The sequence below is a fragment of the Macaca fascicularis genome, chromosome 11 (genome assembly GCF_037993035.2).
Source record: "Macaca fascicularis isolate 582-1 chromosome 11, T2T-MFA8v1.1".
Lineage (NCBI taxonomy): Eukaryota > Metazoa > Chordata > Mammalia > Primates > Cercopithecidae > Macaca > Macaca fascicularis.
The window spans coordinates 35,305,585-35,319,282 of NC_088385.1; the positions used below are offsets into that span (position 1 = coordinate 35,305,585).

Consider the following 13,698-nt stretch of genomic DNA (forward strand, 5'->3'; position numbering starts at 1 on the left):
TTAATTGTTGTGGGATCAGGAAGCTTTGAAAAGTTCATAATGGCCAGGCATAGCGGCTCATGCAAGTAATCCCAGTACTTAGGGAGGCTAAAATGGGTGGATCACTTGAGCCCAGGAGTTCGAGTCCAGCCTGGGCAATATAAGGAGATCCTGTCTCTGTAAAAATTAAAAAAATTAGCCTCGCATGGTGGCATGCACCTGTAGTCCTAGCTACTTGGAAGGCTGAGGCAGGAGGATGGCTTGAGGATGTAAGGTTGAGGCTGTAGTGAGCCATGATTATGCCAGAGTCAGACCCTGTCTCAAAAAAAAAAAAGCCAAACAAACAAACAAAAAACAACTCATAAAAAAACTATGAATCCTTAGCTCAGAAATGATATGTATACATTTGAATTTATTTATTCTCTGAAGCAAATACATAGACATCCTTGAAGTATATGGACTTCCCCTCCAACTTAAGAACTTTTGATCTTATTTTGAATATTATGCTTTTTTATTTTGAAAACTTTTAGCTTTACACGGATTTTGATGAAATTCGACAAGAAATTGAAAATGAAACAGAAAGAATTTCAGGAAATAATAAGGTAGGCATCTTTTTAGAGCTAGAAGGCATAAGCATCAGTAAATATATAATTGAGGTATTCTGTAGATAATATGTGAAGGGCATTGTAAATTCATACTCTTGATCTTAGCCAAAAGGCCGAGAAGTGATGGACATTGAAAATTCATAATGGACTTTGAAACAAATGGAGTATTTTCACAAATATGTAGAACTTTGCTTAAAATCCCTTTTCTTTCTTAAAGCTTTCATATAAATCAGGTATTTTATTTAGATGTTTATTCTTGTTCCTGTCATGTACATACCACATTATTATATAATTCTACTTAATATTGCTACAATAAGTTATCTTTTTCTGAAGGATTGATTGTACTCCAACTCAGGAAGCATTGTATCACTTATTTATATCTTTTGAGGAGTTCTTTTTCTTGCCTGTGTATGGCTACATTTGCTTATGAAAGCAAAGAGAGACACATTGGGTTTTGTTTTTTTTTTTTTTTTTTTAGTGAAAATGAAAAGTAATACATTAGCAACTGGTTATTTTCTTATTTTCTGAGATTGTGACAATGTAAAGTAAGTTAGGTATCTAAGATACTGTTAATCTTGACACTACGTACTGTCACTCCCTTGCCTGAATCCTGCTGTCTTCTGTCTTCTCTCTTCTTTATTCCTCTTATTTTTCTCTTTACATTTTTACATATATCTCTTTAAATTTTTATTTCCCTTCCTTTTTATTCTTAGCTCCATTCTTACATTATCCAGAGGCACATTTAGGCCCTAGCTTAGTACTAATATTCAACAAATATTGAACCCTTGTATCTGCCAGTTACTGTGCTAAAAGATTATTTCCTGACAGAAAGGCATTTTTAGAGTCATGTTAACTCTTTATGACTGTTCAAGGTATTTGTTGCTGTTATACAGTGACTGACTGACGTTTGTCCATTATTGAACTCTAGGCTGGTTACCTTTGAGTTACTGCTACTGCTGCCATACTTCCCTGAATTTCTAGAAACCATGTTGTGTAGAAGGGGTTGGAAAAGTGGCCAGAAACTAGATTAGCTTGTCGTCATTCCTCTAATTATATCAGGGATATTTTTGGCTTTTGGAATGTTACTGATCATAACATCAGTCTGAATTATCTCTCCTACAGTCCCCATTTACTTACTGAACTCAGCAATTGGTGGTAATTTTACACAGTACCAGAATTTAGAGTGTTGTGGTGATTCAAAAATGTTTTTAGTTAACTAAACTGAATGTCATTAAAGATTGAGTCTGTATACCTACAAGATGTTTAATTTATGTTGAGGATATAATTTACTTACCTAGCAGCTTTTCATCCGCAGTGTCTAAAAGATGAAAAGTCCCCCAACCCCAAATCTATGAAACATCTCTTCTTTCCCAAATCACGTATGTAATGAAGTAGATGATACTTTGATCTTATATAATTTTTATGTCAAAATATGTAAATGACTGCATATGCCTAACATAAAGCCCTGAAGGATTTAAAATGTCTATGAGATTGGAGTTGTAAAGGCATTGGGCAAAGCTTTGTATTGGACATGATAGGGGAATGCCATGGCAATAAAGGTCCTGAGAAATATACAACCTAAATAGGTATGCCAGGTATTGACATCTGTTGGCTTTGGAACACTGCAGTATTTAAAATGAAAAAGTAGCACAAAGTAATCTAAAATAGCAAATATAATTGTATAGGGAACATGGAGTAAAGGATATTAAAAACTTGCTGGCAAATTAGAATTTTCAGTGGGTTAATGAGGGAAAACGTAAGGTGGATAAACAGTTGATGAGAGGATATATTAAAGGGTAAAGAAGGGCATGTACAAAGATGGGGTATAAACATCTCATAAGTGTCTTTTTACATGTAGTTGATTTAATCCTAAAACTTGCAGAGGGCCAGTGGTGAAGAGGAGGGAGCCTACACAGTAATCTTAGTCTACAGGAGAGAAAATACATGTATCTCTCACTATCCAAATTCTTACTAGACATTAAAGATTTAGATAAACTTCTTGAGGAATCTCTTACCATACACATTCTTGCCACTTGATATTCAAAGATCAGGAACCAAGCTGATTTGGACAACTTGTTATCTATGCCTTACCTTCTGAACTTGGAGCCTCATACATTTGGATAGTGAGGAATATGTTATTCTTTTATTCAGTGCTAAATCTATTAAACATGTTTAAGGAATGGTATATGCCAGCCTGGGCAACATTGTAATGCCCTGTCTCTACAAAAAATTTTTAAAAAATTACCTGGGCATGGTGGTACACACCTTATAGTCCCAGCTACTCAGGAGGCTAAGGCAAGAGGATTGCTTGAGCCCAGGATTTTGAGGCTGCAGTGCGCCATGATTACACCACTGCACTCCAGCCTGGGTAATAGAGTGAGAACTTGTCTCAAAAAAAAGGGGAAAGGTGTATGTTTATAATCAAGAGAAAAGAATGTAAAATAATACATGGTATATAATACATGTGTATATAATATGATACAGGGGTGGAGGTAGGCTTATAACCTGTTAATATGGCTGGCTACCTAATTTCCCATGTGTTTCATCAGGTTTTGATTGTTAAAAAAAGTTTTTGGGATCATTACTTAATTCATTTTTAAAAGCATTAATGTCTATGTACTTGAAGTTTATTACTTCATAGTTCATTGAAATTTTAATGTGATTTTTATATAATATTTTGAAATTTATTTCTAGGGAGTAAGCCCTGAACCAATTCATCTTAAGATTTTTTCACCCAACGTTGTCAATTTGACACTTGTGGATTTGCCAGGAATGACCAAGGTAAGGAAGGAATAGTTGTAGATTTGGCCAGGTTGTTTTCACTTCCTTGACATCCCATATGAGAATAATCAGCTTCTTTTTGCAATCACTTTGATCTGTTAGCAGCATTTGATAACGTTGAGCCCTCCTTTCTCCTTGAAACACTTTCTTTACTTGGCTTCCAGGATACCACACTCTACAGGTTTATCTCCAGTCTCACTGGCCACTCCTTTTCAGTCTCTTTTGCTGTTTCTTCTCATCTCCCCAATGTCTAAACAGTAAGTGCCCCAGAGCTCAGTTTGTGGACCTCTTGTTTTCTCTAGGTACACTTTCCCCTTGATGATTTCATCAGATTTTATGGCTTTAACTACATAAGGCTCTGTATATTGATGGTATTCAAATATCTCCAGACTTGTGTATCTAGTTGCTATTCAACATATATACTTAAATGTCTAATAGACATTTCAAACTCTAATACCAAATTCCTGACCTGTTCCTCAACTAGATTTGGTCCTTCTGTAGTCTTCCCTCATTGCAATAAATGGCAACTCATGCCATTTATTGGCAACTCATTAAAAAGCTGAGTTGATTTTTAATTATTAGTTCCTTGCCCATCTCTGTTTGGTGTGGTGGCTTATCCTGTAATCCCAGCACTTTGGGAGATCAAGGTGGGAGGAATTCTTTGAGCCCAGGAGTTCGAGACCAGCCTGGGCAACATAGGGAGACCATGTCTCTACAAAAAGTACAAAAATTAGTCGGGCAGGGTGGTGCATGCATGTAGTCCCAGCTGAGGCAAGAGGATTGCTTGAGCCCAGGAATTTGAGGCTACAGTGAGCTATGATTGCATCACTGCACTCTATCTGGCCAACAGAGTGAGACCCTGTCTCTAAATAAATAATAAATAAATGGCAACTCCATTCTGCCAATTGCTTAGTCAGAGTTTGTAGTCATCCTTGACACAAATTTATCCCACATCCCACTTCCTGCCAGCAAATCCTCTTGGCTCTTCCTACCTTTATAGTATATCCAATACTCAATCATGTTTTATAAATTCATAGCTACTATCCTAATCTAGCCACTATCATGCCACCTAGATTACTGCACAATAATAAATAATAGGTCTTCCTCATGATCTCATCTTAGTAGACAGTGATACTATTAAAGTGAAGATTCGATTGTGTCATCCCTTGGCTCAAAACCTCTCCAGTTGCTTGTCATTCCTTGACTTAAAACTTCTCCCATTTCACTCAGAGTAAAAGCCCAAGTTTTTACAGAGATCTGAAGTATCTACTTGGTACGTCCCTATTCTTCTCCTAACTCCTCTTGCTTCAGCCTCCTGCCCTCACTGTTCACTCTCTTTGGACTGTTTTTCCCCCATATATCTGTATGTACCTCTCCCTTATTGGCTTAATTTCTGCTCATTCTCTTAAGTGTCAGTTGTCTCAGTGAAGTTTCCCTGATTACTGTATTTAAAAACATAAACCAATTTAAAACATTAAAATCATAATCCTAATGGCCAGGTGCAGTGGCTTATGCTTGTAGTTCTAGCACTTTGGGAGGCTGGGGCAGGAGGATCATTTGAGCCCAGGAGTTCAAAGATACAGTGAGCTATGATCGCACCATTGCACTCCAGCCTAGGTGATAGAGTGATACCCTGTCTCAAAAAAAAATATATAATAATCTTCTCTAATCATTCCCTAGCCTGCTGTTCTGCCTTATTTTTCCATAGCCCTTACCACCATCTGGATACTATATATATGTTTTTGTTTATTATATGCCTGTTATTACTAAAACATAAGTTCTATGAAGACAGGAAGTTTGGTCTTTTTAAAATTCGCTACTGTAACATAATCTGACATGACCTGAAATCACGTTCAGAAAAGAGCCTGAAATAGAGTAGGCTGCCAGTAAACACTTGATAATTGAATGAATGAATGAATGAATTTGTATCTAGCCAGTCCACACTGACCACTTCTTAACAGGGGATTGTATTAAATTAACTTTTGATATTTGCAAGAGTTACAGTTTGAGACTCGACACATTACCAGAATCATAAATACCACTGTAGTATATTATTAATGTCTTTATTTTTATTTTAACTATTTGTAAATGGCTATACCTATATTCTGTGGATTAAATGTGGGTAAAAAAGCGGAGTTGATTTTTAACTATTAGTTTCTTGCTCATCTCTGTTTGGTTTAGGTGCCTGTAGGTGATCAACCTAAGGATATTGAGCTTCAAATCAGAGAGCTCATTCTTCGGTTCATCAGTAACCCAAATTCCATTATCCTCGCTGTCACTGCTGCTAATACAGATATGGCAACATCAGAGGCACTTAAAATTTCAAGAGAGGTAGATCCAGATGGTAAGGACAGATGTTAATATTTAATGAGATGCTTATTTTACAATGGTAAATCTACCCTTGAGAAAGGAATTTTTCTCTTTAAAAACAGTATCTCTAGTTGTTAATACAAATTTAAAAGATAATGCTTTCCTATTTTTGTTTATAAAAATAGAAATTCTGATGGAAAATAAGGTTTTAAATTGCTATACAGACTAGGCAAAAATATTTCACATCTTTATTTGTAATGGTTACCTAATAATTTTAAAATAATACAGTGGCTTTGCAAAAAGGATTTCTTGTTTTGCAACTTGGGTATTTGAATGGCTGGCTTTTAAGAGTAAATAACATAGCCAGGTGTGGTCACATGTGCCTGTGGTCCCAGCTACTCAGAAGGCTGAGATGGGAGCATTGTTTGAGGTCAGGAGTTCAAAGTCAGCCTGGGCAACATAGACTCTTTAAAAAAAATAACACAGTAGATAATCATTGTAGATTATTATGGTACAGTAGAGAATTATGGTATCTACATTCTGCAGAGGTAGAGAACATTTAGACATGCTCAAGGCAAAGGGGATTTTTAGAAATGAAGGTAAAATCCTTTCATGAAGCATTTTAACCCCAAGGATTAGTTCACACTGTGGGTCACTGATGCTTGACTAATGATGTAGTGCACATCTTGTAGCATGTATAAAATGCTGGCTTGTAAGAGAGTGGTTACTATTGTTGCTAACAAATGTGTGCATGGCCTCATATAGAAGCCATTTTTTTCACCTTACTATTTAGAGGGTCTGAAGGTTGTGTCGTGTTTTTCTTACCCTGCTTTGAAGAATAATTTCAAATAAAAATTTGATATGAAATAGTGCTAAGACTGCCAATAAAAAATCCCATAAGCAGGGTCACTTTAACACTTTTTTTTTTTTTTTGATACAGAGTCTTGCTCTATCACCCAGGCTGGAGTGCAGTGGCGTGATCTTGGCTCTCTGCAAGCTCTGCCTCCCGGGTTCACGCCATTCTCCTACCTCAGCCTCCCGAGTAGCTGGGACTACAGGTGCCTGCCACCACGCCCGGCTAATTTTTTGTATTTTTAGTAGAGACAGGGTTTCACCATGTTAGCCAGGATGGTCTCGATCTCCTGACCTTGTGATCTGCCCGCCTCGTTCTCCCAAAGTGCTGGGATTACAGGTGTGAGCCACTGCGCCTGGCCCCAAAATTTTATATTTCAAGTTTTTAAGAAAATTTTTTTTACCATTTGAGTAAATAATGTTCACTTCAGTTAAAGTAAAAGATAAACTTTATCAAAGAGTTTATTTACATTTATTTTTATTATTTAAAGTAGGCTGGGCTCAGTGGCTCATGCCCGTAATACCAGCACTTTGGGAGGCAAGGCTGGTGGATCACTTGAGCTCAGGAGTTTGACACCAGCTTGGGCAGCAAAATGAGACCCCATCTCTATAAAAAATACAAAAAAAAATTTAGCTGGGTATGGTGGCACTGGCCTGTGGTCCTAGCTACTTGGGATGCTGAGGTGGGAGGATGGCTTGAGCCTGGAAGGCAGAGGTTGCACTGAGCCAAGATCATGCCATTGCACTCTTGCCTGGGCTCAGAGCCAGACCTTCGTAAAAAAACAAACAAAAAAAACCTGTTAAGCATTTTATATGTATTAACTCTATTTTAAACTGACCCTCGAGCCATAAATATTGTAATATTTTTAATCTAATCTTTTTTTTGTATTGGATGTAAGGTCTTACTCTGTTGCCCAGGCCTGGAGTGCAGTGGCACAATCATGCCTCACTGCAGCCTCGCACTCCTGGGCTCAAGCGATCTGCCCGCCTCAGTCTCCCAAAGTGTTAGGATTACAGGAGTGAGCCACTGCACCTGGCTTGATTACTAATCTTAATCTAGTAATACATCATAAGGAAATAATTGGCCTAGTATTATTTATAGTATTAAAATTTTGAAACAACTTAATACGACCAACAGTTGGAAGGATTAAGTAAATTTTAACAGTAAAATATGAAATAATTAAAAAGGATGATTTTGTTGATTTGGAACAATACAGAAAAATGCTTGGTGTGGTGGCTTACACTTGTAATTCCAGCACTTTGGGAGGCTGAGGTGAGCGGATCGCTTGAGGCCAGAATTTCCAGAGCAACCTGGCCAAGATGGTGAAAACCCATCTCTATTAAAAATACAAAAATTAGCCGGGCATGGTGGTGCATGCCTGTAATCCCAGCTACTGGGGAGGCTGAGACATGAGAATCATTTGAACTCAGGAGGCGAAGGTTACAGTGAGCCGAGATTGTACCACTGCACAAAAAAAAAAAAAAAAGAAAAATGCTTATGACTAAAAATTGTACACTATGCAGAGCAATTGAACTCATACATTGCTGGTGGGAGTGGTATAGTCATTTTGGGAAACAAGTCTGGCAGTTTCTTGTAAAGTTAAATTAGCAGTCCCATTCCTAGGTGTTTAACCATGTTAAATGAGAACCAGTGTTCATATAAAAACTATATACAAATGTCTACAGCATCTTTATTCATAATTTCCAAAAACTGGAAACATCTCACATATTTCTCAGATGAGGAGTGAAACTAAAGTATAGTACATTCCATACAATGGGACCCTACTCCGCAATAAAAAAGAACGGACTATTAATATACAAGAACATGGATGAATCTCAACTGCATTATGCTAAATGAAAGAAGCCAGACTCAAAAGGTTATGTACTATCTGATTTCGTTTATATAACATTCTAGAAAAGGCAAAACTAGGGATGGAAAATTGGTTTGATTGGTTAGCATAAGAAAATTTGGTGGGGGGCGGCAGTGTCTTGAGTTGGTTGTGAAATATCTCTTGGCATTTGTCAAAACTCTTAGAACTGTACACCAAAAAGGAGTCAATATTTTTATTTTAATTTTTGTTTTTTGAGACAAGGTCTTATTCCATTGCCCAGGCTGGAGTGCAGTGGTGCAATCACGGCTCACTGCAGCCTTGACTTCTTGGGCTCAGGTAGTTCTCCCACCTCAGCCTCACCTGTAGCTAGGACTACCATACCCTGCTAAGTTTTCTATTTGTTGTAGAGACAGAGTTTCACCACTTTGCCCAGGCTGGTCTTGAACTCCTGGGCTCAAGCAATCTGTCTGCCTTGGCCTTCCGAAGTGTTGGGATTATAGGCATGGGCCATATCACCTGGATGTAAATTTTATATAGATTTTTTAAATGCTTACAAAATAGCCCTAAGAATCAACAAAAAATTGCATGTGAAAAAACTATTTTTTAATATATACTATCTATATCTATATATCTATATATCTATATCCATATCTATATCTATATCTATATTTTTGTGAGACGGAGTCTTGCTCTATCATCCAGGCTGGAGTGCAATGGCATGCTCTCAGCTCACTGCAACCTTCGCCTCCCAGGTTTAAGCAATTCTCCTGCCTCAGCCTCCCGAGCAGCTGGGATTATAGGCGTCTACCACTACGCCTGGCTAATTTTTGTATTTTTAGTAGAGATGGGGTTTTACCATGTTAGTCAGGCTGGTCTCGAACTCCTGACCTCAGGTGATCCGCCCGCTTTGGCCTCCCAAACTGCTGGAATTACAGGCATGAGCCACCACACCTGGCAAAAATGTTTTTAAAAATTGTACACAATGTTTAAAATTATTTTTTAAAAAGTACTGGTAAGAAAGGCATTACCAAAATGATGACAGAGGTAATACTAAGTGCGATTATAGATGAGGGTTTTCCTTTATTAATGCTTAATAGTTTTATTTAATGGATCATTTTCTTTCTTTCTTTCTTTTCTTTGCCCTTTTCTCTTTTTGCATTTACCAGGTCGCAGAACCCTAGCTGTAATCACTAAACTTGATCTCATGGATGCGGGTACCGATGCCATGGATGTATTGATGGGAAGGGTTATTCCAGTCAAACTTGGAATAATTGGAGTAGTTAACAGGTTAGCAGTTAGAATGGGATAAGAATTGGTAGCATTCTCACTTCAGAGCAAGTCTGAATTTCTAAAATCTGTTTGAAATGTGATACTGTCCTGTATTTTTTCTCCCTTTTACTATGATCTTGGTATTGCTAAAGAATCAATTGCCCTAAAGGGAGAAAAGAGATAGACATTTTTTTTTTTTTGGGAAACAGGGCGTCTCTGTTGCCTAGGCTGGAATGCAGTGGCGTGATTGTGGCTTATTGTAGCCTCGACCTCTGGGCTCAAGTGATCCTTCCACTTCAGCCTTTCAAGTAGCTGAGACTACAGGTGTGTACCACCACACCTGGCTAATTTTTAATTTTTTTTGTAGTGACAAGGTCTTGCCATGTTGCCCAGGCTTGTCTCGACTTCTTGGGCTCAAGCAGTCCTCCAACCTTGGTTTCCCAGGTGCTAGGATTACAGGCATGAGCCACTATGCCTGCCCCCGTAGAAATTTTTAATGGAAAATGTTTCTAAAGTAAGCAATACCACAAAATGGAAGAAATGTTGTAATAGCCAGGCTTTAAGAATTCTTGCCTATCATGTTAAGCAATGTATGAGGAGGTGCTGGGTAAGGGAAAAATTACCTAATGTATACACAGTCGAGAAAGAGTTTAAGGTGGCAGGATTTTAATAGATTGGTTTAATCCCTAGCATTAGTGATTTTGTGTAATTGCCAGGATGTGACTTGGAGAAATTTTATTAAAGGTATCCTAATTATAAATAGTTGGTATTAAAAATTGGAAAAAGGAAACTATTATTGAGTGCCTAATTATGTTTTAGACACTCTACTGTGAGCAATTTGCAAATGGTATCTCTTGGAATCCTCACAGCATCCCCTGAGGTAGGTGTTGATGTCTATTTTATAATCAGAAACCTCAGGTTATACATTTAACCAAAAGTCACATGGGTAGTGAAAGAGCTGGACTTGGATGAATCTCTCTTTTAGTCCAAAGCCTTCATATGCTAGGAAACCCTGAAATTATCATGAAATCTGAGTTCTAGTCCCAGTTCTTCCATAAACTAGATACAATGTAGGTTTAAATGACACCTAATGTCTTTGGGTCTCAAGCCTTTAGAAAATGAAAATGTTTTTACTACCTGATATATAAGATCCATTCCAGTTGTCTGCTTCTATTTTAATGTCCTTCCATCCCATCCCTCCTGTCATTCTCCCATCCCCACTCTCAATTCCAACTGTCTCTTTTTTCAGGCAAGGAGGTGGCGCAAGCAACACTGTTCATTATTTGTAGATGATTGTTCTTCAAATTAACTTAATTATTTTTGGGCGAAATTAGTTCCCTGGCATGGATAAAATATACAGTTGACTAAGATACTCTTATATTTTTATACCTGTTTATACCTGTTACTTATTGTTTTTGTCTATAGTTAATGGTAATAATGAGGCCTACTCTATTTAGGCACTAGTTACTTATAATTCACTTAGTTCAAGTCTTGGCTATGCCAGTTAGTGTGTGACCTTGGGTAAGTTAGTCTCTGTGAGCCTCAGTTCCTTGCTATACAATGGGGTAGTAATACCTGTCACATAAAATTATTGTGAGAATTAAATAAAACAGTCCCTGTCAGGTATTAGAGAATAATGGCTGGTGCTGTCATCATCTGAGGTAGGAAGAGGACAACCATTAAGCTGAATAGTTTTGTAATTTTTTCAACCTCAGGAGCCAGCTAGATATTAACAACAAGAAGAGTGTAACTGATTCAATCCGTGATGAGTATGCTTTTCTTCAAAAGAAATATCCATCTCTGGCCAATAGAAATGGAACAAAGTATCTTGCTAGGACTCTAAACAGGTAATTTTTTTTACCTTTTGGAAATGAGATGTGTTTGTTTTTACCAATAGGTGTCTGAGAGGGTTCATTTTCAGTTCCTTACATTTTCATACTGTTCCTAACAGCTTCACTTATGGTTTCTTATATAGTAGGTTCCTGAAGAGTAGATGTCTCTATTTTTATTGGGGTGGTTGACATTACATCATCATGTAGTCTAGAATGAATGTTCAAGTGATTTTAAGATGTTTTAATTATGAAAATTTTGACAGTTAATTTAGTTTTGTGGATACAACTAGAGATGACTTCATTTGCACTTTGCATTTCAGCAACTGCATTAAAATTTGTAATTTTCACATTATCTATTCTTAACTTAGAATGTCTTTTATTTACCAGGGAAGGGAGATGGAAAAACAAAGAAATAGAATGTCTTTTATTCCTATTCACTGTAGAAATAACTTAAGTTGTATACGTTGGATTCTGAATACTCATTGATGGTGGGGGACTAGAAGATGTTTCTAGATTATTTATAAATGACTGAAGTGGAAGCCATTTTCTCTTACTTTTATTCCTTAAAGACTGATAGATTTGGATCTTAATAAGGTTGATTTTTACTTTGCTGGTTACTAATTGTAAATGACAAGTCAATGAAACCAAAATTATATAGGAAGAATTGATTGAGTGGCTTGCTTTCTCTGTGGTAACTGCAGTAATATGAAAATAATTTGCATTTTTTTTCCTTTTATGATTTAGGAAAAACGAATACAAATTGTTTTTTTCCTATTTACACACAGTTAATCAGTATGGCACATAATGCTTCTGAGAGCAGATACATGGGGAGTTTTCCCCATACATCAAGCAAGGAATTCTCCAGGGGATTGTAGCTGAATGTCCTTTAATTCAATGCTAACACTATTTACCTGGCGATAGCGTCAGCTCCCACAGTTTGAGGGTTCAGTCCCACAAGACTGCCCCCAAGTCAGATGCTAGTTGTAAGCACACATTGTAGCCTGTGTTTCTGACTGATGGACTATAAGTCAGGGTACCCATGACTCCCGTTTCATGTTTGATTAATTTGTTAGAGTGGCTCACAGAGGTCAGGGAAACACTACTTAACATATACCCATTTACTATAAAGCATATTAGAAAGGATATAGGTAAATAGCCAGATGAAGAGATGCACAGGGCTGGGCATGTGGGAAGGAATGTGGAGCTTCCGTGCCCTCTCTGGGCACACCACACTCTGGGAACCTTCATGTGTTCTACTCTCTGAAGACTCCGTGAACTGCGTCCTTTTGAGTTTTTATGGAAACTCCATTGGCCACTGGTGATCAGCTCAACCTTTGGCCTCTCTCCCTTCTTCTGAGGCTGTTCTGGTGACCAGCTCCCATCCTGAAGCTATCTAGCCACCAGTCATCTCATTAACATGCAAAGACACTCTAAACACTCTTATGCTTTTGGAGAGTCCAAGGATTTTAGGAGCTGACTGCCAGGAAATGAAGACAAAGACCAAATATGTATTTCACAGTATCACATTTGCCAGGACAAATTATTTGATAGGTTTTCCCCATTTTAAAAATTTGACTTATTTTACTTTTAAATCCTTCCTTTCTAAAAACCTTTTTTAGGTTACTGATGCATCACATCAGAGATTGCTTACCAGAGTTGAAAACAAGAATAAATGTTCTAGCTGCTCAGTATCAGTCTCTTCTAAATAGCTACGGTGAACCCGTGGATGATAAAAGTGCTACTTTACTCCAGCTTATTACCAAATTTGCCACAGAATATTGTAACACGATTGAAGGAACTGCAAAATATATTGAAACTTCAGAGCTGTAAGTAAGAAATGTTTCTGTAGATTTGGTTACCTAGAGTGCTAGGTCACTTTTCCTTTTGTGAAGATGACTTCAGCTCAGATTATCTGAGATTTGTTATCTATAAAACAAAAATATAATTTTGTAGAGATAATAGGATGATGTCTGGTTGTGTGAAAATATGTTTTGTAAATGATGTAAAGCAAAGTAAAATTTTCATGTATTTGTAAAACTATTTTAATAAGAAAAAATATTTCTTAATTTAGCTTTTAAAGTGTTTGTTTCTTTAGTACACACATTATAATTGCTCATAAAAAATTAGAAAATGCAGATAAGTAAAAATAAAACATAAAAACAAAATTACATGGTGGTGTGCACCCGCAGCCCCAGTTGCTCAGGAGGCTGAGGTAGGAGAATCCCTTGAGTTCAGGAG

The 13,698-nt window shown here is 37.2% G+C and overlaps 1 protein-coding gene across 8 annotated transcripts in view; it reads left to right on the forward strand.

Moving 5' to 3' along the window:
* DNM1L (dynamin 1 like) overlaps positions 1-13,698 on the forward strand; it is a 66,530-nt gene that overhangs the window by 30,496 nt on the left and 22,336 nt on the right. For all 8 annotated transcript variants that reach the window (XM_005570532.5, XM_005570533.5, XM_074006584.1 and 5 more), the window contains 6 exons: positions 510-581; positions 3,279-3,365; positions 5,547-5,709; positions 9,526-9,646; positions 11,344-11,475; positions 13,080-13,286. In XM_005570532.5, the coding sequence (XP_005570589.3) occupies positions 510-581; positions 3,279-3,365; positions 5,547-5,709; positions 9,526-9,646; positions 11,344-11,475; positions 13,080-13,286 (782 nt within the window). The remainder of the gene's footprint in view (positions 1-509; positions 582-3,278; positions 3,366-5,546; positions 5,710-9,525; positions 9,647-11,343; positions 11,476-13,079; positions 13,287-13,698) is intronic.